Source organism: Globicephala melas, chromosome 3, assembly GCF_963455315.2.
Source record: "Globicephala melas chromosome 3, mGloMel1.2, whole genome shotgun sequence".
NCBI classification, from domain to species: domain Eukaryota; kingdom Metazoa; phylum Chordata; class Mammalia; order Artiodactyla; family Delphinidae; genus Globicephala; species Globicephala melas.
In genome coordinates, this window is record NC_083316.1 from 63,370,865 (window position 1) to 63,393,019 (window position 22,155).

Genomic DNA, 22,155 nt, shown 5'->3' on the forward strand with positions numbered 1-22,155 from the left:
TGCTGGCTTCAGTAGTTGTGGCTCGTGGGCTCTAGAGCACAGGCTCAGTAGTTGTGGCACACGGGCTTAGTTGCTCCGCGGCATGGTATCTTCCCGGACCAGGGCTCGAACCTGTGTTCTCCTCTTAACCACTGTGCCACCAGGGAAGTTCCTGTCCAGTTTTAAAATTGAGTTTTTTCCTTTCTTATTGTTGAGTTTTAAGAGTTTTTTATGTATTCTGGATACAAATCTTTCATTTCATATGTGATTTACAAATATTTTCTCCCAGTCTGTGGCTTGTCATTTCACTCACTTCAGCAGTATCTTTCACTGAATGAAATATTTTAATTTTGAGAAATTCCAATTTATCAAACTTTTCTTTTGTGGATTATGCTTTTGGCGTCATATCCAAAGACTAATCACCAAATACAGGGTCATACAGATTTTCTCCTATGTTTTCTTCTATAAATTTTAGTTTTGCATTTTACATTTAAGTATAAAATCCATTTAGAGTTAATTTTTTTGTAAGGTGTGAGTGTCAAAATTTATTGCTTTTTTTTCATATGGATGTCCAATTTGTCCAGCACCATTTGTTGAAGCGCCTTTCTGTCTTTGATAAAAATCAGTTGACTATAATTGTATGGATCTATTTCTGAGCTTTCTATTTTGTTCCATCTATCTATGTGTCTATCTTTTCACCAATACCACACTGTCTTGATTCCTATATCTTTAGAATAAGTCTTGATATCAGGTCATGTGAGTCCTCCTACTTTGTTTTTCTTTTTCAAGATTGTTTTGGCAATTCTGGATCCCTTGAATTTTTACATGAATTTTAAGATCAACTTGTCGATTTCTGCAAAAGAGGCAGCTGGGATTTTGATAGAGATTGTGTTGAGTCTGTGGATCAATTTGGGGAGTATTGCTATCTTAACAAATCAAGTCTTCAAATCCATGAACATGAGAGGTTTTCCACTTTAGATCTTTAATTTCTTTCAACAATATGTTGTAGTTTGCAGAGAGTAAGTTTTGCACTTTTTTTGTTAAATTTTCCCCTGCATACAGCCACTGTCATTATTTGCAGCAGTTTTGTTCTATAAGGTCGCTGCCAACATTGAATTAGCCGATACTTGAATACTGCTTCTAAGGGAAATGTGGACAAGGTTAGATTCTTGCGAGTCTCTGGTCACATTTTCCATTTTCGTCAGTCAAAATACCATTTGCATTATGTAGGTTTGTTTGCCAACATTCTTGCAAAACAAGCCAGTCTCAGCAGCTGTGAAAACCTGTTCTTCCACGTAATTCTTTTTCTACTAAACCCTTAGCAGAAATTGAAAAATTTTCCACAGTCTACCTGGCTTCCTGGGCAAGTTTAACGAGTTAAGGCAGGAGGGTGGCCTCTAATTCCAGCTCTCATCATAACTAGCTGTAACTTTGGGCAAGTCACTTAGAATCTCCACTCTAAAACTCTGATAAAATAAGACTGTGGATGGGAATATCTCCATCGTTCCACTCACTCTAGAGTCCTATACTTAAAAAAAGGGGGCGGGGGGAACTGGTGGGGGGAGGGGGGGAGGTTATATGGTAATTTTTAAAGCCCACAGCACCACCTGGTGGTCAAAGAGAAGACAGACTGAGGAAGAGTGTTAATAGACATATCCAGCTACATCTACATTTTGCTTGTTTGAAAACTTCACATTTTCAGACCATTTCTCCTCTAAAATGGCTACACACGTACAATAATACCTATAAAAGCAGTCATACGGCATTATGTCTAACATCACACCCTGCATAGAGTGCCTTGTAAATATAAAGACGCTAACCCTTGAATAGCCATCATTACTGAGCTGTTATTATGCTTTGGTTAAAACAAAAACAAAAACAAAACAAAACAAAAAACTACTGAGCAAGTAGAATTACATGAAATGAAAATATACTTCATTGTACCAAAAAATCCATCATGTTAAAATTATTCACACATAGTTGAGTAAGAAAATGATAGTATTCATTTATAACCTCCCCCAAATAAAATATCTGTGAGTCCATACGTATATAAATACATAGGTGAATGAATAAAATGGAGCTGTAAATACAGGAAAAGAGACAGCTCTTCTTTACAAAATAACTCTAATCAATAAATATAAAAGGAATGAGAGAAATAGAAAATCACCATTACATTGTTAATCTATTAGGCCAAAGAGAAAATATCAATTTCAAAAGTAGAAATATTATATTTTCTGATTACAACACAATAAAGCTAGAAATTAATTACCAAATCAGGAAAAAAAAAGTTTCCTTGTCCTGGAGATTTAAAAAGTATCTTAAATGATGGCTTGAGTCAAAGGGAAAAACCAAAATATCAATCAAAGTTGGACCTTATGAGATGGATTTAAAGCATAAGGGCAATCTCTAGCCTCTGTGGTATCATTGTGTGTGGGTCAGAAAAGTGCTTGTTCAAGTAAAAAGCAAGACCAGCACAACTGCATCTGTGGATGGTCATGAGGTGATGGCTCTGAGCCCAGCTGGCTGGAAGATGAGCATGACACTCAGGGAGTCAAAGTCAAAGTGAGTTGGGAGCTGTGAAAGAAAAAAAATGTAAATTTCTCTTCTCTAAGGAAAAAAAAAAACAAACTGCTAGATAATGAGTTTTCCTTTAAGATTAGAAGCAAACTTCTAGTTAGTAAAGTGCCTGCTAGCAAGATTTTGAAGGCCAAGAAAAAGTCTCACCTAAGGAATGTTTTCTTTGGTTGAACTTAATATTCTCAAGGCCCTGACTCCTAAGGACAAAGAGACAAGAGTACACTTGGTTTAATACTCTTCAATTACTTTTCTATAAGCCACTATAGTATTTAATTGTTTCAAATACTTTAGGTAAATTATGCCATTTTAAACAAGTTCTTGTAAAGAGTAATTAAACTTTTATATCCCCTGATGTAAATGATTCAGGAGCAAGCTTACTAAGCCTGTCCTAAAGGATGCCTGAATTCAGGGCATCCTGGTGGTCCAGTGGCTAAGACTCCATGCTCCCAATCCAGGGGGCCTGGGTTTGATTCCTGGTCAGGGAACTAAGAGCCCACATATCGCAACTAAAGATCCCGCATGCGGCAATGAAGATCCCACGTGCTGCAACTAAGACCTGGCTCAGCCAAATAAGTAAGTAAACATTTATTTAAAAAAAAAAAAAAAAAAAAAGGATACCTGCATTCCAAGCCAAGAAAAGTCTCAATTTGTAATTGTGTTGTTAAGAAACCATTCAGACATTCTCTTACTGCATTAGCATATTTTTTAATGGAGCAATTCCTGATGTTATTTCCCTAAAATCACAGAAAGATTGCAGCATTTTTGGGGTTCTATTTTGTAAGGATGACTTTCTTTTGCAGTAGCATCTCTCCTAGAATGGAACCAATAAGGGCTCCAGGTGCTATGAAAGAATGGGTACCCTCACCAGGGACGACTTCTCTCAGCCATGCACTTAAGTGTTAGAAAAACATACCACAGTTGACAACATGTTGTGTATGGTGGGGATGAGGGGAAAGTCAATGAATCTGATGAATATGAAAGTCACTGAATGAGATGAATAAAAACCTAGAAAAGTAAGGAAGGGAAGGACTGGTGTAGAGATCTTTCTGGTGTGGGGAGTAGCTTTAGGTTTTGAGACACCCGGTGGGAGTTTAAGAGGTTTCTATTGTGACTCAAAGGAAACAGAATCTGGGGACAGGCCACAATGGTTCAGTGATAGAATAAAGACCTGGTTTCCAGGATCAAGGAATAAACACCAGAAGCCTGGAGGAGGAGAGATGGAGCCCTAGTTCCTGGTCTCCTTTCCCACCCTCCTTCCCCCTAAGTTGTGTAAGATGTTACCTTCCACCTAAACATCATCTTCCTGGTTTCAGACCTTAACTCTGGTCTCTGAGTTCTGCTTAGTTCCACATTCTCTACCCATTTGCACAGAGGACCACCACCCTCCCTTCCTGGAATCTCTAAGGTTTTCTGCTTTGCTCATGCCCTGGTCATCAGCCCTACTAATTCAGTCTGAGATGGAAGTGGCCACCCTCTCCAAAATGCTTAAGTCTCCTGATCTCAATGAAGAGTCTTTGCACCCTAGGATTATCATTGCCTTATTTGAAATTGGATCACTTCCCCCTGTTTCTTGCAGTTCTCTCCCTTCCCTAAAAAACAGTGACCATGAAGCAACTGAACAACGAATTGCAAAGAAGTTTGAAAACCTCTTAAAAGAAATTAAAGATATTGTTAAACATATGACAAGTTATGAAGAGAAGATCATAGAAACAAAAGAATCTTTTGAGGAAACCAATATCTCTGAGGATGTGTCAGAACTTAAAGAAAAAATCAGAGAACTTGATAAAATAAATAAAGTACTATTGGAAAAGCTACTTGCTAGTTGGGACTTAGGGAAAGAACAGAACTCAAAGAAACAGGAGATGATGTTGGAAAACCAGAACTCCAAGGACACCGTGCAAGGTTGTGCAAGGGATTGGGTAAACTGTTCAGAAGAAAAAAGAGCCCTTCATGAAACTCAACTAAGTAAGGAAAAAGCAAAGCACAGATTTCCTCTTGTCCAAGAAGAAAATATCAAACTGAGGTACAACATGGAGCAGTTACTACAGGAAGCAAAACACTGGAGTGTGCAACATACTGAGCTCAGTGAACTAATAAAATCCTATCAGAAATCTCAGACAGACATCAAAACTCTTGAAAATAATGGCGCCCATTCCCCAACTCAAACGAATAATGGGGTGTCAGCTAAGCATGAGCTGGAAGAACAAGTGAGGAAACTGAAACAAGACACATATTCACTGCAGTTGATTGCAGCTTTGCTGGAGAATGAATGCCAAATCTTAGAGCAGAGGGTAGAGCTTCTCAAGGAATTCCATCATCAGAAAGAGGGACCTCTACAAGGGGAGCCAATTCAGATAAACTATGAGCAGAACAAGAAAGAACAGAAGCTATCAGAGGCAGAGAAGGTCAAAATACATAAGCAAAACATGCAAGAAATGTTTCAAAAAGGAGACCAATTCTATAGAAGCCTGGATGTTTGCCATAAAAGGAAAGCTCGTAATAATTTGTTCAATACTCATATTGCAAGAAGAGCTCTTGTAGGAAAAAAGAGGCCAGCCAGCAGCCTAAGTTAGAAAATACCAAAAGTAGAAGAAAAGGCAGTTCTTTAAAAAACGACAGTATATCCAGCTCCAGGCATGTCAATCATCAAACCTAGGATAGACCTTTCGTTTCAACCAAGAAATAGCTATAGAACAAGAAGATTAACATTTAACATTATTCATTACCTCAGCGGTTAGGTAAGTTTGGTCTTTAATGACCATCAGTGTCAACTTTTGGTCACATTTGTCATCTTTACAATCTGTTTTTGTAGTTATTAGATAGAGATCCTATGACACTTAAACCAAAAGTGAGAATTTACAGGTCCAAATAAGTAAAGATCTAAATAAAAACCACAACAAACAAAGGAAAGGTTTTTTTTTCTTTATTTATTTAATCATTACCTTGGGGAGGAAGTTCTGGGGGAAAAAGTACATAACACTTTAACTGTGAACCTTTAAAGCTCCCTTTTCAAATGCATATTCCTTTTCCTATTTATTGATATTATCCACTGAAGTGTGGGCAGTAGTTGAGTTAAAAAAAATAAAAAGCTGATGAGCCACCCCTAAAAAGTTTTTCTCTTCTCATAAATCTCCCTATTCCCTGGATCTACTGTTACTAATATTCCTTTCTTTCTCCTCAACTAGTAAATGGTGGGCATACCAGGCAGCAGAGGCCCTTGGGGAAGGACACCTTGGCTTCTTTAGAAGAATAGATGTGTGTCTAGATTTTGTTCTGTGCTGGAAAAATTCCTCTCATTACTCCAGGTGGGGGCAGTAGAGTTATTCAGGGAAAAAAGCAGTATCTTCTGTTAAGTAAACTGAACTTTTTGGTTCCAGAAAAGATGGAGCAGAAGCATTTCTCCCTATTCCTCCATTAAATAAGCTAAAAACCCTGGACATTATGTATAAAATGAATGTAAGATGACCCTGAAAGATGGAGATAAGGAGATGTACTGGCCAGGGACCTTGAGACTTAAAGAACAGCATAGTGTTAAGTTCCCTGAGTTTCCTTTTTGTCTCTTATATATGCTGGGAGCTGATAACCCAGAAATGCCAATGCATTTAGACAAAAAATGCACGTGCACCCACCCCCACAAGCCTGCGTTCTCTTGCTAAGGGATGAGGAAACAGTCTGGCAAGACAGAAACCTTTTTAAAAAACTGCCCTACTCTGGCCAAACTGCATAAAAAATGCCATGCCTCCACTCTCAGCCCCATCAGCAAATACTGAGCAGAGACACTAGACTTTCACACTTGCCTGGGAGTAATGAAGCACTCCTCCTTCTTTCTTCTAGGGTGGTACATACAGAGGTGTCAGAGAAGGGACCTTGGAGTTCCACTCCCACCTGATGGTAACAAGGTGCTCCTCCCTGAGCCCCTTCTCCCAGCAGAGTAAAATGTCAGTGAAGGCCACATAGGTAGCCTAGATTCCTATACCCTCCCCCTGCTGGCACAGCATAGCCAAAGCCTGCTAAAAGAGAAGATTTAGCTAGGATCCAGGGTCTCAAAGCACAATGCCCCAAATGTCCAGAAAACATAGAAAACTCACTCATCATATCAAGAATCAGGAAAATCTCAACTTGAATGAGAAAAGACAATCAACAAGTGCCAGCAATGGGATGGCACAGATGTTGGAATTATCTGACAAGAAATTTAAAGCAGTCATTATAAAAATGATTCATTGAACAATTACAAGCACACTTGAAAAAACAAAAATAATAGAAATTCTCGCAAAGAAACAGAAAATATAAAGAAGAAACAAATGGAAATTGTAGAAATGAAAAATATAATTTGTAAAATAAACTCAATGAATGTGCTCAGTAGTAGAATGCTGATGTCAGAGGAAAGATTCCATCAACATGAAGATAGAGAAATAGAAATTACCCATTCTGACCAACAGAAAAAATAGGCTGAAAGAAACCCACAGTCTCAAGACACTTGGAATAAAAATAGATCTAACACTGGTGTCATCAGAGTCCCCCCAAAAAAGGTAGAATGTGGGCTGAAAAAGTATTCACCGAAAAAAATGGCTGAAAATTCTCTAAATTTAGTGAAAGGCATAAACCTACACATTCAAGAAACTGAGTGAACTTCAAATAGTATAAATTCAAAGAAGTTCAAGGCATTCATAATCAAATTTCTGAAACCTAAAGACAAAGTGAAAATCTTGAAAGCAGTTATAGAGAAAGACTCATTCGATGTAGGGGAACAATGATGGGAACAAATGACAGTGACTTTCCCATCAGAAACCTCAGGGGCTTGAAGGAAATGAAAATTTTTCAAGAACTGAAAGAAATGTCAACCCAGAATTATTTACCCAGTGAAAATATCCTTTAGGAATGAAGGTGAAATCAATAAATTCTCACGTAGAGGAAATCTGAGAGAATTAGTAACTCATTTCTCATTTGTTGAAAAAGCCCATTTGGTTATACAACTAACCCTCACTTTTTTATATTCAAGAAAATGAGTGTTCCCTCTAGCCTCAGACTTTGTCTTTTTCCATTTCCAAACAGGAACTTCACATAGGAGATGCTAAATGAATGAAATGAGAAATTACAGCATAGTTGAACGAAACAATCACTTCTTGTATTTCAGCTTGTTCATATGCATTACCTAACAAATTCTGTCAGTGTCATTTATCTGTCAAATGTTAAGGGTCTAACTTTCTAGTTCCTCGTCTGTGCACTAATGTTCTCCTGGTACCACAACAAACAAGAGAACTGCAGGATTTTCAAATTTTTGAGAGAAACACTGCAATATGCAACATCTGTTGCACACAATACAAACTCAAGGTAGTCATAGTTTCAACTTTAGATTGATGTAGCACCATACCCAGCAGTAAAATTTCCATTGGTGAGAACTCAGTCACAAGGCCACACCTACCTGAAAGCAACTGGGAACTGAGGTTTTTAGCTGGATAACCATGTTGCCCAGGCAGAAGAAGAATTACTTTTGGAACCCTGTGAGGTGGAGAGAAAATATTTTTGTTTCTGCACAGTTAGGGCATTCTAAGCAAATTTTATGGAAACTTGAGATCCTGGACTACAAGCAAGCTCTAGAAGATATTTTCCAACCGTATAGATAATGAGTGTTCAAAAGACTTACCTAACTTTAGAGATGTGTGTTAACATTTTAAATTGGGGGTGAGGCCTGGGATTGGGAGACTCTTCTGGGTTATAAAGCTGGAGACACTGGACTTATATAACCCCTGGAGAGATTTACTGGATTGGCCAAAAAGTTCATTTGTGTTTCTCCATAAAATGTTACAGAAAAACCCAAAGGAACTTTTTGGCCAACCCAATACATTATAAAAGGGTTATAGTGAGAACTCAGGATCCAGAGGGTTTTTTTCCTCCCTCCTTTTAGAGGGAGAGAAGGACAGCTGCCTTTCTTTTCTACATAAAAGCCTGGATTCCTTTTCTCATCATTCCTCCCTTATATTACAGGCCCTGTTGCATGTAGGGTGACATCTGGTTCTCATCTCTCTCCAGGGGTAAGAATTGGAGCAAGGGGAACTAGCACAATTATTATTATGTAAGTAATAATAATCTGTCTCTGATTAAAAAATCTCACGTGTGCATTCAGGATAAAAGAGAGATGAATATTAAAAACCCAACAAAGACAATCACAACCTCCACCACAGGTTCTATTATGAATGAAGCATAGGGCATGAGAAATTTTCATATGTTGGAAGTATAAAATATGCAATTTGAAATATTGCTCCCTACTCCATAAACATTTCCTTCTCATGTCTGCAATATGTATCACTTTATAAATTATCTAAGAGACAAAATTTTCCTGTTACAGCCCTTAGTAAAAAAAAAGATTTCCAGTTAAACAGTATTGGGGCTACTAAAAGAATCACATACTTTTTCCATTTGCCTTTCCCTCTAATGGAAACTACCATCTACTCTATTCTATTTTCCAGCCATCTTGGATAACAAAACATTGTGCAGTTCATTCTATACTTTACCAAATATGTGCTACATGTTACCAAGAAAAAAATTTTTGCTAAAATAAATTACAGCTTTTTAATTGTCAGATACAGCAAGTGATCTCTGTTATATCAGACCCTCTAGATCTGGTATTGACTTTAAGATTTTATATGTGTGATAAAATTGTTCTTCTACCACAAGGTCATATATATATTTTTTATCCAATTCCTAAACATGTAAATGAAAATTTCTGAAAAGGTATTTTTAAAGGTGTTTCATGTGGGTTCCAGTGGATAACAATCTATTATATACTTTTAGTTAATGTAAATTTATTTGGAGAAGTATCATGGCATTTTATACATGGAAGGATCTTTAGGCCATCACTTGTTGGCAGTGAAAAGCCAAGGTGTGAAATTAGTGAAAATCTGGAACAATAATTAGTATTGACCTAGTCCAGAGTTCTTTAACCCTATATTTTCTCATACCTGAGGGTCAAATTCCAATAAAAATCAAACTGTTTTTGAAACTTGTAGATGTCCAGCCCTACCATCAGTATACTTCTGTCCAACACCAATAGTAACTTTCAAGATATATATTTTTGGATAATCCTCTTAGGAAGAAGGGAAAATCCATACAAACTTCTTTGTCAAATAAATTTTTCCCAATCAATTCTTCACAGTAATGAACTAGATTCTTGATTTCAAAGTACTTGGATCCCTAAAAGTTTTCCCCAACAAGCCATAGCAGTTCCACAGATTTTTTTTTAAAAGTTCTTGATAATAGTGATATTTTAGTAAAAATAAGTACCTTGTTTCCCCTTTAAAATATATTCCATGAGCCAAATATTATTTTTTAAAATTTGGTTTCCATTCAGATCAAAATAAGAGTTTATTTACTACCTTTTAACTGTTTAAAAAATTATGAAATATACAGAAAAATACATAAAACTTATAGGCACAATTTAACCAATGATTAAAAATTAAAAATCTATGTAACCACCCCTTGGGTCACGTCATACTGTTTTCTAAAGTGGTTGTACCAATTTACGTGACATTCATTACTGTAAGAGTGTTTCTATTGCCCTATAGTCGCACTTAAATTTAGTATTGTCAGACTTTTTAATTCGATGGTTATGTAATAGTACCTCTTGGTGGTTTTAATTTGCATTTCCTTGATTACTGAGTTTAGTCAACTTTTTATGTTTGTTAATCATTTGTGTTTCACTTTTCATGAAGTGCCTATCTTTTGCTTCAAATTATTGATTTATAGGAGTTTTTTATGTATTCTGAACACTAGTCCTGTGACAATTATGAGTTGCAAACATTCTCTCCCATTCTGCGGCTTGGCTTTTTTCCTTTTTTGTGGTTTCTTTTGGTGAGTTGAAGTTCTTTTTTTTTTTTTTAACATCTTTATTGGAGTATAATTGCTTTACACTGTTGTGTTAGTTTCTGCTGTACAACGAAGTGAATCAGCTATACATATACATATATCCCCATATCTCCTCCCTCTTGCGTCTCCGTCCCACCCTCCCTATCCCACCCCTCTAGATGGTCACAAAGCACCAAGCTGATCTCCCTGTGCTATGCAGCTGTTTCCCACTAGCTAGCTATTTTACATTTGGTAGTTGAACTGAAGTTATTAATTTCAATGTAGCCCAGTTAATTAAACTTTTCCCTTTTAATTGTAGCTATGTTTTATTTAAGAAGTCCTTACCTATATCATGGATAAAAGTCTTCTAAATTTCTTTAATTTCTTATCTTTCATATTTCTTTCTTTAATCTCTGAATTGGATCTAGACAGAGAGATTCATCAATGTATTTAGGTTGGTTGTCCAAGGATTCTGCAATTATGGATATTTTCATTCCTTTTTCCATGTCTATGCTTTGGGGGCACTTTTTAATTTTTCCAATAAGAAAACTATGAGAAGCTTTATACTAAAAAAAGTAAGGATGGTATAATGAAAGAAGCATTGCACAAAGAGGGAGGTGATTCTGGATCCTAACTCGTCTGGGTCCTAACTCATCTGTTCCTTTTACAAGGTGGAGATAGTAACTTTCTTTTGGACCAGGGACCAATGGTCAAAGATTCTCTGGTTCTCTCAGCTAAGGTCTTATTGCTCTCTGAGGAGTAGGAACATATTAGATGAGAGAATTAGAAACTAACCAGAAGCAAGCATGCCCCAAAAGGAAGGGAACAATAGCAAATAATCCAGGTATACAAGATGTCCATGAGTTGGGGTCATTGATATTTTGAAAGTAAAACAGAAAGGTAATTTTACATAAAGGAGAAAAGTATACCAGATCAAAGTGAAGTAGAGGAGTGGATTTATCATCATCACGCAATCATCATTATTATTTTTAAAATGTTCTCCCACAAACCTGATCAATGTAGAAAGTAATGTTTAAAATATTTCTTAACACAAATAAGGCCTCAGACAAAGATTCATCATAGGAGTGTCACAGTCAGTTGAGTGTTCTTTTCTAACAATTACAGTTTTCTCGAAGAAACCACTAACCACTAATCCATATTTAATTAAGTCTTCTCTCACAGGGAAGCATACTGTACAGCATTTTGGTTGGCACTGGTCTGTTATGAAGCTTCATCTTATGAGGAAGTAGGTGCTGATATTTGCATTCTATTTTTATTTTAAGAATTTTTTTTTTAATTTAAGAGAAACGTACCATTTAGTAATTCTCAGACTTTTCTGGGGAAATATCCTATTTTGTTTATTTGTATCTTTACCCTTTTTCTTGATCTACCACATTAGTCTTTTCCAAAAACTGGATTTGGGTTTGTTAATCTTCTTCATTATTTTTTTATTCCATTTCAATAATTTCTGTCCTTATTTTGATGCCCCCGTTTTTTTAGTGTTTTGTTGTGTTTTTTCAATTTCTTGAGTTGAACCCTTGCTGTGTTTATTTTTAACCCTTATTGTTTCCTCAAAAAAAATATTAAAAGCTATAAATTTCCCTGTATATACTGTGGATGTAGATCATAAATATTCATAGGAAATGCTTTCATTATTATTAATTTTAGTTTTAAAAAATATTTTTATATTATTTCCTTTATAACCCAAACATTATTAATCAGGTCAGTAAATACACTGCTATGACTTTAAGTATTATTTTTTAAGTTATACATAGACATCATATGTTGTCCTTTGTGTGTTTGATATATTTCATAGGAAAAAACTTATAATGAAAGTATACTTATAGCCCAGCAATTTTACTTATAAACTCTATAGAAACTCTTGCACATGAGCAAAAGTAGACTGTACAGTAATATTCTTTGCAACATTGCAGTATTGTGGGAAATAAACCCTAATCTATCAGTAAAGAATAATTAAATTGGGCTATATTTTGAAAAGTAATAGTATAGAAATTAAAATGAACTAAATTTACATGTATCAGCATGCAGAGATGGTTTTTGACATCTTTGGTCAGAACTCTGGGCTGATATCAATTACAATATCTAATCAAAAGAAGCATATTTTCTCATTAATCTAAGAATTTTAATAAAACTAACCACCTAAAGTTTTACATATCTTAAATAAACATAGTGTTTACACAAGTATTTTTATAATGTTATCATTTTTCATTGTTTTTCTTATATATTTCTGTCAACAGTAAAATACTATCTACTATTCTTTTATTTTCTTTATTATTATTATTTTTGGCTGCATTGGGTCTTAGTTGCAGCATGCGGGATCTTCATTGAGGCATGCAGGATCTTTCATTGCGGTGCAGGCTCTTCATTGTGGCGTGCAGGCTTCTCTCTAGTTGTGGCGTGTGGATTTTCTCTATCTAGTTGTGGCATGCGGGCTCCAGAGCACCTGGGCTCTGTACTTGCAGCACGCGGGTTCTTTCTTTGATGCATGAGAGCCCAGTAGTTGTGGCACGGGGGCTTAGTTGCCCCATGGCATGTGGCTTTTAGTTCCCTGACCAGGAATCGAACCCGCATCCTCTGTATTGGAAGGTGGATTCTTTACCACGGGACCACCAGGGAAGTCCCACTATCTAATATTCTAACATATTTTTAAGTCACTTTTTTAAAAGGGACAATCCTCTGAGGAAGAAAAGAGAATGGCAACTTTAACCAGTCATCGTATTCCAAATATATTGCTGTCAGTTATGACCATAATTAGATGTTCTGATAGTGTCTTCTGAACACCAAGTTCATTGGTGAAAATTATTTTTAAAAAGAGGACATTGGCACCTCTAACACGCATACACCCAAATATGCCTATAACTTTTTTTAAGTCTTTATTGAATTTGTTACAATATTGCTTCTGTTTTATGTTCTGGTGTTTTGGCTGCGAGGCATGTGGGATCTTAGCTCCCCAACCAGGGATCGAACCTGCACCTCAGCAGTGGAAAGCAAAGTCTTAACCACTTGACTGCCAGGGAAGTCCCCTATAATTCTTAATTATGAAAAGCAACTAGTAGACAATATAATGTTCTTAGCTAACGTCCAGTCATTAGTTGTGTTTCAGCCTTGAAATCTTCTGAGTTCATGCATTTATTATTAACATAGGAGTTTTGCCTTGTTATGAGCTTTTAAAAATACCTTTATTTTGTTGCCAGGCTGGGCTTGGCTCCTCCTCGTAGGCAGCTGTGTCTTGGAAGACACAAACTTGTGGGAAAGCATTCAGCCTTTTGCCACCGAATATGAGGTTAGTTGTAGAGTTTTGTAGATATTCTTTATCAAGTAGGGAAGTCTCCCTCTATTCCCAGGGTCCTGAGGGTTCTTATCAGGAATAAATGTTGAATATTGTCAAATGCTTTTTCTGCATCAATTGAAATGACTATGTGATTTTTTAAAATTCGCCTGTTAGGACTTCCCTGGTGGCACAGTGGTTGAGAGTCCGCCTGCCGATGCTAGGGGACACAGGTTCGTGCCCTGGTCTGGGAAGATCCCACATGCCGCGGAACGGCTGGGCCCGTGAGCCATGGCCACTGAGCCTGCGCGTCTGGAGCCTGTGCTCCGCAACGGGAGAGGCCACAACACTGAGAGCCCCGCGTACCGCAAAAAAAAAAAAAAAAAAAAAAAAAAATTCACCTGTTAATATGGTGAATTACATAGATTGATTTTTGAATATTGAACTTGCCTTGCATCCCTGAAATAAATTCAGTTGGTCATGGGATTTTTTTTAATATTACTGAATTATATTTGATAATATTTTGATAAGAATTTTTGTTTATATTCATAAGGGATATTGGTATTTTGTTTTCTTTTTTGTACTGTCTTTGTCTGGTTTCAGTATTAAGGTAACACTGGCTTTATAAAGTGAATTGGGAAGTGTTCCTTTCTCTTCTAATTTCTGGAAGAGATTGTGTACAATTGATGTTAATTCTGCTTTAAACATTTGGTAGAATTCTCCAGTGAAATTATTTGGGCCTAGAGTCTTTTGGGGAAGATTTTAAATTATGAATTCAATTTCCTTAATAGTTATAATGCTATTCATATGCTCTATTTCATATTGAGTGAGTTGTGGTAGTTCGTGTTTTTTGAGGAATTAATCCATTTCATCTAAGTTGTCAAACTTACATGTGTAGAGTTGTTTGTATTATCCTCTTAATTATTCTTTTGACATCTCTAAGGTTTGCAGTGATATCCCTTGTCCCATTCCTGATATTGAAAATTTGTGTCTTCTCTGTTTTTTTCCCTGTTGGTCTTACTAGAGGTTTGTCAATTTTATTGATACTTTCAAAGAACCAGTTTTTTGTTTCATTGAATTTTTCTCTTTTCAATTTCTTTGATTTCTGCTCTTCATTATTTCCTATCTTCTGTTTGCTTTGGGTTTATTCTTGCTCTTATTTTTCTAGCTTTTTGAGTTGGGAGCTTAGATTATTGATTTGAGACTTTTGAAAATTCCCTATAATACCAAAATCATAACCTGAATATATGATTGCTGTACAGCAATTGGTAAACTTTTCTTTTTATTAAGTATTGAAGGACATTATTTTTCATAATGTTTTCCTAATATTTAAAGAATGTTAGGAAATATTATTAAATTATAATTTTATTATATTCAATATTTCAGTTGAGATTATTGCCCTATTATTTAATTTTATCAATAAAACTATCTGTATGGCAGGATCTTGTGAGTACAAGAATATAACAAGAATAAGCCTTACACGAAAGCTACTAAGTCTTCTTGTAGTGTACTGAAGGTAGAATTCTGGGAAAAATTTTTAAAGAACATCAGCTCTCACAGTCTTTCCTCCAAGTAGACCCCCCTTACAAAGACTTCTTATCAACTATTTTCTGGTGTCATCTCCCTTCCTTACACTAGAATTCTTGCTGATTTTTTTTCTTATTGTTGAATCCATTGGCATTTTGCAATCATTTTTTTAATTGTGGTCTATGTGTCCCTTGACACCTTTGATCCTGCTCCTTATGCACTGACTTTCCTTAGGGTTCTGTTCTTCGCTCTAATCTCTTCTTATGTGATCTCATTAGTACCCAAGCCTGCATTAACCCAGACACCCCACCTCAAACCCTTCAAAAGACTGCTTAAACTAAAGAATAGATATAGCAGGGCCAAAAAGTAGGGATGAACATGAGATTCCATATCTCATGGGCTATATATTCAGTATGACTCGGTGAGGATATGTGCAGTTGGAAGAGTGAGGGTAAGGAAAAGGAAGGAGCTAAAGATAAGACCTAAGTTTCCAACTTCAGCCCTGGGTTCCATTCACTAAGCTAGGAGGTGAAACAGGTTTGGAAAGAAATATAATGAGTCAGCCTTTGGATGTGAAATTTCTGTTTCTTTGCTGTTTCCCACAATGCACAAACAACTGAGGGCATATATTTGAAAAGAAAATAATTCCATAAGTGAAAGTTCTATATGTCTACCTTTAAAATAGAAATATGTAGGCATATTAGTCAACAAATTTTTATTAAGCACCTATTTTGCACCAGGCCTTAGGTAAGGTATATGTTAAAGAAACAGAGAGACAGAAAGATGTTTTGAGAGCAATTCATCTTGGATTTTTGTGGTCTTGTGGCAGCTTTTTACTGAATCACCTGTTCAAGGATATTTGTATAGCAAACAGCCTTGCAAGATTCAAATAGTGTTTCCCGCCAGGACAAACAGCAGGTATGTTTGCTGTCTAGGATAATGAAGATAGTGTTTCCCTCCAGGGCAAAGGTTGGGTAGGTTAGCTAATAGCAACTTTTAAAGATTGGGATTTCCTAAATTCAAATTTCCTCAACTGGGACATAAATCGATTACATGTGCAGAATCTATCTGAGTCTTTCTCTCTACCACCCCCATTGGATCTTGGGGAACAAAGAAACAGATGGAAATATGAGGTTCATGCTGCCTCTGCTATGAGTAATAAAGTCCTTTGTTTCTGACCCAGGAGTCTCATGTCTTCAGCCAGCACCTGTGAAACTGTGACATGTTAATTAGTTAGCTTGAAAGTAGGGTAAAATCTCAGACCATTCATAGTTCTTGACAATGTCCAGCTGACAGTTGGATAAGAGATCTTGAGTTTCTTCTGAACTCGAGATCCTGAATCCAACTGTCTGCTGGACATTGTCCAAGATATGGCTTTGGGTGTCATCAGCATATAAGCGGTCATTAAACCATGGTAGTGGATGTGATCATCTAGGTTAGCGTTATCTGGAAAGGAGGACTTAGTACAGAGCTTTGAGGAACTCCAGCATCTAATAATCTGATTGAAGAAGGGGGTTCAAGGGAGTCTTGAAGAAGACTTCAGGTCAGTGTGATGCCACAGAACCAAAGGGAGAGAGTGCTTAAAGGAGAGAATGGTTAAGTGTATCAAATGCTGAGAGACCACATAAAATGAGAACTGTAAACGTCCATTGAATTTAGCAATTTGGTCACTGTGACTTAACAACAGCCGTAAGAGCAGTTCAGTGGAGTAATTGGGTGGAGTCCTAACTGGAGGAAATGGAGGCAGAAAGTAAGGGCCAACAGCTCTTTCCTACAGAAGGGGAAGGGGAGGAAGCGGGTTCATGGAAGAGCCTTTGCTTTCAGCTTTATGGGCAAAGATTATGCAAATAGCAATGTGATCACCACCAGTGCTTTTCAGGTGAAAATACTTTCTCTGCTTTCAAGAACTTGCTGGTAGGACAGGAATAAAGACACAGACATAGAGAATGGACTTGAGGACACAGGGAGGAGGAAGGGTAAGCTGGAACAAAGTGAGAGAGTGCATGGACATAGATACACTACCAAATGTAAAATAGATAGCTAGTGGGAAGCAGCCACATAGCACAGGGAGATCAGCTCGATGCTTTGTGACCACGTAGAGGGGTGGGATATGGAGGGTGGGAGGGAGACACAAGAGGGTGGAGATATGGGGATATATGTATGCATATAGCTGATTCACTTTGTTATAGAGCAGAAACTAACACACCATTGTAAAGCAATTATACTCTAATAAAGATGTTAAAAAAAACACAAAACTTGCTAGTCTAAAGACCGTCATTCCGTTTGAGGCTGAATAGAGTCTGTTGAGCCAGTGTGTACTAAATTAGAAAAGTTATACTTAATCCAAGAGATCTTCCAATGCCTCCATTGGAAGACCTCTTGAAATAAGAGACAATAGGAAAAATTCAGAAATGGACTTAATGGGGATATAGGCCATCAACAAAACTGCAAAAACAGATAAAAAGCTAAGAATGAAAGCCCCATTTTGGGAAAAAAGTGTATGAGGAAATTTAGTGTCATCAAGATAACTAAAGCCCAGATGGCCTGCTTAGGAGCTCTTGGCATTAAAAGGACACTGATAAAGAGATGATCATATAGGGAATTCCCTGGCAGTCCACTGGTTAGGACTCCATGCTCTCACTGCTGGAGGGCCCGGGTTTGATCCCTGGTCAGGGAACTAGGGTCCCAAAATCCATGCAGCATGGCCACACCAACCCCTCCCCCCAAAAAAAAGAGAGAGAGAGAGAGAGAGAATCATAAATAAGGAGAAAATACCAAGGAGGGAATGAGGTTCCAAATAAGCTAAGTTCCTCTGTAAACTCAGCACCTGTTGCAGTCACCCTGTAAGAGGAGAGGCATAGAGAGAAAGGTTCCGTTTTTCCATTTAGTGCATACTTTTCTTTAACCTGTTTGTCAGATTTTTTTGTTTAATTTATATTGTAAGCACCTGAAAAGCCATGTGTCTCTATTGAGATTTATTTATCCAATGAAGATGGGATGAAATCAATATTAAGACAAATTATACAATATGGAGAAAAAAATACATCTAGTGCCTCTTAGAGTCTATTCTCGATGAAGGAATAAATTAAAGATTACTGGCTACAACACCCAAGGAGCAGAAAGTACTAATAAAGATCATTGGGGATGTTCCTATAGAGGGAAGTATTCCTGCTCTTTTTCAGTCTTCTTTATTGAGAGATTAAATTCCATACTTAATGGGCACTAAATGGTAGGGTACAAAAAGTCACAAACCCTTACTTCCCTAAATCACATGTATCTACTTTGAGGAGGGGGAAAGTCAACCTCAGTTATCTGAGGACTCCTTTCGCTCCCCAGGATTACACAAGAATTCTGGGCTCCTGCCTCTCAGAAAATGGGTTAGGACTGGCTCTTTGTCCTCGGTGGTTGCATCATTGTCATTGCTTTGAAGACTCTGCAGTGCTGCTATAGAGCCTGGTCCCAGCTACTGTTTTTTGGGCCCTGAGGCTCCAGGCAGCTTCGGGCATGAGTCTCACCTTATTCTTCCTACTGACTTCAGGACATGCCCCCGTTCTCTGGTTTCCTACCACTGGGTGGTCCCTGTAGTTTCCTATTGCCTTCCAAGGCCTGAAAGAAGCTTAAAACGCTCTTTCTCTGTCCTGAGAAACATGATCCATCTTTGTAGTGGTGGGGATGAGCAAACAATAGGCTAATTCCAGTTGATTTTTAAAAATAACATATCTAGTTTAATTCATATAACTCAAAGTTTATTTTAGTCACTTTTTTTTTTTTTTTTTTTTTTTTTGTGGTACGCGGGCCTCTCACTGCTGCGGCCTCTCCCATCGTGGAGCACAGGCTCCGGACGCGCAGGCTCAGCGGCCATGGCTCACGGGCCCAGGCGCTCCGCGGCATGTGGGATCTTCCCGGACCGGGGCACGAACCCGCGTCCCCTGCATTGGCAGGCGGACCCTCAACCACTGCGCCACCAGGGAAGCCCTATTTTAGTCACTTTTTTCATCCTTCTCTCTCACAAAATATATTTATTGAAGAAAAGATAACTGATTTGAATTTCACTACTTTTCCCGGCTTCAGTGTTAAGAGGTGACTGTCAGGAGAATTAGCTCACCAACAGCTGGCTGTTCTCTATAGATTTGTTATAAGCCTGGTAGTAACTGTGCCATTTTGGGTCCAAGGGTGAGTGTCTTGGTACTCAGCTTTCAAGCATTCAGTTCAGATGCTCCATATAATAGTACAGGGAGAGCGGCCAAGATGGAGGAACAGAAAGACCCTGAGCTCACCTCCTCTCAAGAGCACACCAAAATCACAACTATCTGCAGAGAACAACCATCGTTGAAAAGGTGTGAAACCTACCAGAAAAGATCCTCAACATCAAAAGACATAAAGAAGGAACAACAACAAGACGGGTAGAAGGGTCATACTCTTTTTTTTTTTTTTGCGGTACCCGGGCCTCTCACTGTTGTGGCCTCTCCCGTTGAGGAGCACAGGCTCCGGACGCGCAGGCTCAGCAGCCATGGCTCACGGGCCCAGCCGCTGCACGGCATGTGGGATCTTCCCGGACCAGGGCACGAAGCCGTGTCCCCTGCATCGGCAGGCGGACTCTCAACCACTGCGCCATCAGGGAAGCCCACGAAGGGTCATTCTCTTGATATAATCAAATCCTACACCCCCTGGGTTGGCGACCTACAAACACATATTGGAGAGATTCTCTCACAGGATTGAGAGTTCTGAGCCCCATGTCAGGTTCCCCAGCCTGGGGGTGTCCAGCACCAGGAAGACGAGCCCCCAGAGCATTTGGCTTAATTGTAGAAGCCCCACACTGGAGAAACAGAGACTCCAATCTTCAAGGGTGTGTACAAAACCTCACATGCACTGTGACCCAGGGCAAAAGCAGTAATTTAATAGGAGCTAGGGCCAGACATACCTGCTGGTCTTGGAGAATCTCCTGGAGAGGTGGGGGGTGGCTGTGGCTCACCCTGGGGACACAGACACTGGTGTCAGACATATTGGGGAACGTTCAGCTGCATGAACACTGCTGCTGCTGGCTACTAACATCTTACCTCATAATCACCAAAACCTGGCTCCACCTAAGAGCCTGCAGGCACCAGTGCTGGGATGCCTCAGGCAAAACAACTAATTGTGTGGGAACACAGCCCCACCCATCAGCAGACAGGCTGCTTAAAGACTAAAGGGCTTCCCTGGTGGCGCAGTGGTTGAGAATCTGCCTGCCAATGCAGGGAACACGGGTTCGAGCCCTGATCCGGGAAGATCCCACATGCCGCGGAGCAACTGGGCCCGTGAGCCACAACTACTGAGCCTGCGCGTCTGGAGCCTGTTATCCACGACAAGAGAGGCCGCGATAGTGAGAGGCCCGTGCACCGCGATGAAGAGTGGCCCCCGCTTGCCACAACTAGAGAAAGCCCTTGCACAGAAACAAAGACCCAACACAGCCAAAAATAAATATACATTAAAAAAAAAAACTGTTTAAAAAAAAAAAAGACTAAAGAGCCCACAGTGGCCTCTGGATGCACCCCTAGACATGGCCCAGCCCACCAGAGGATCAAGACCCAGCTCCACCCACCAGTGGACAGGCACCAGCCCCTCCCACCAGGAAGCCTGCACAAGCCTCTAGGCCAGGCTCACCCACGAGTGGGCAGACACCAGAAGCAAGAAAACGACGATCCCCCACAAAGCAGGCCAGACCCTACCCTGGGACCAGCTGGGCCCTGGCCCTGCCCACTCACAGGCCAAAGCAACATTTCAGACACCCTGGGCCCCATATCCAACTGTGCCAGGAACTGCCCCTCCCCCCCAATGATCTGAAACAAGCTCTGTGATCCTGGGGTCCTGAAGCCAGACTCCAGGAACCAGCTCTGCCTGTCACTAGACTGGCACTAACCCCAGGATCTGGCTTCACCTGCCAGTGGGTAGGCAACAGCCCCAGAGTCTTTGGGACCCTGACTCTGCCACCAGTGAGCCAGCACTAGCCCCAAGGGCCCCCCAGGATTCCACAACCAGCCACCTCATGACCAGGCCCCACTAAACAGCAGCCAGCAGCATGCGCACAAAGCACGGCCTGGCAACCAACCAGTCTAGAAGTCCACCCACTATGCAGGTGGTCTGGTTTGGTTTTCCAGAAGGAGCTCATAATAGAGGACTCCCTTCCAATCCCACCATATATACAACATCACCTCTTTGGATGAAGACCGGCCTTTGGTGTGGCTGGTGGTGATTCATTTCACTTGCCCCATGATCTCTTCCATTCCACATTATTGTACAGTATACAATTTTCATCGCCTGTCACAATTTGTTTTAAAAACAGAACGTTTTCATTACGTTTCAGTAGAGAATCGCATGTGGAAATACGGTCAAGAAGGTTTTTCTTTGCTTATGTGGAACCCAAACATCAAAGCAATTAACATAACCAAGTTGGTGCAAATGATTTTCAATGCTTGATTTGGATATTTTGAGTATGTCGGCTATCTCTCAGGTGGTATAATGTTGATTGTTCTCAATTAATGTCTCAATTTGATCACTATCAACTTCAACTGGTCTACCCAACTGCGGAGCATCATCCAGTGAGAAATCTCCAGCATGAAACTTTGAGCCACTTTTGACACATTTGATCAGCCACAGCACCTTCTCCATACACTGCACATATCTTATTTTGTGTTTCAGTTGCATTTTTACCTTTCTTGAAATAATAAAGTATAATATGCCAAAAATGTTGCTTTTTTTCTTCCATCTTCAATATTAAAATGGCTACACAAATATTCACCTATTTTGATAAGTTTTTTAAAATAAACGCTGATATGGCAGCTGTCACAATACAATTTAACAAAATTGTTTCAAATGAAGTTAAAGACAACTAAGCACTACTAGATCCATCTTACGAGAAAAACCAAACTTTGTGGCCAACCCAATACAAATAGCAACTTAGACAA

The 22,155-nt window shown here is 38.9% G+C and overlaps 2 protein-coding genes across 3 annotated transcripts in view; one reads left to right on the top strand and one right to left on the bottom strand.

The window, feature by feature from the left end:
• Positions 1 to 22,155, bottom strand: part of SERINC5 (serine incorporator 5) — a 207,361-nt gene that overhangs the window by 115,129 nt on the left and 70,077 nt on the right. The window lies entirely within an intron of this gene.
• SPZ1 (spermatogenic leucine zipper 1) lies at positions 3,978 to 5,129 on the top strand. The gene has a single exon (XM_030846793.2). The coding sequence runs from the start codon at positions 3,978 to 3,980 to the stop codon at positions 5,127 to 5,129; it is 1,152 nt and encodes a 383-aa protein (XP_030702653.1).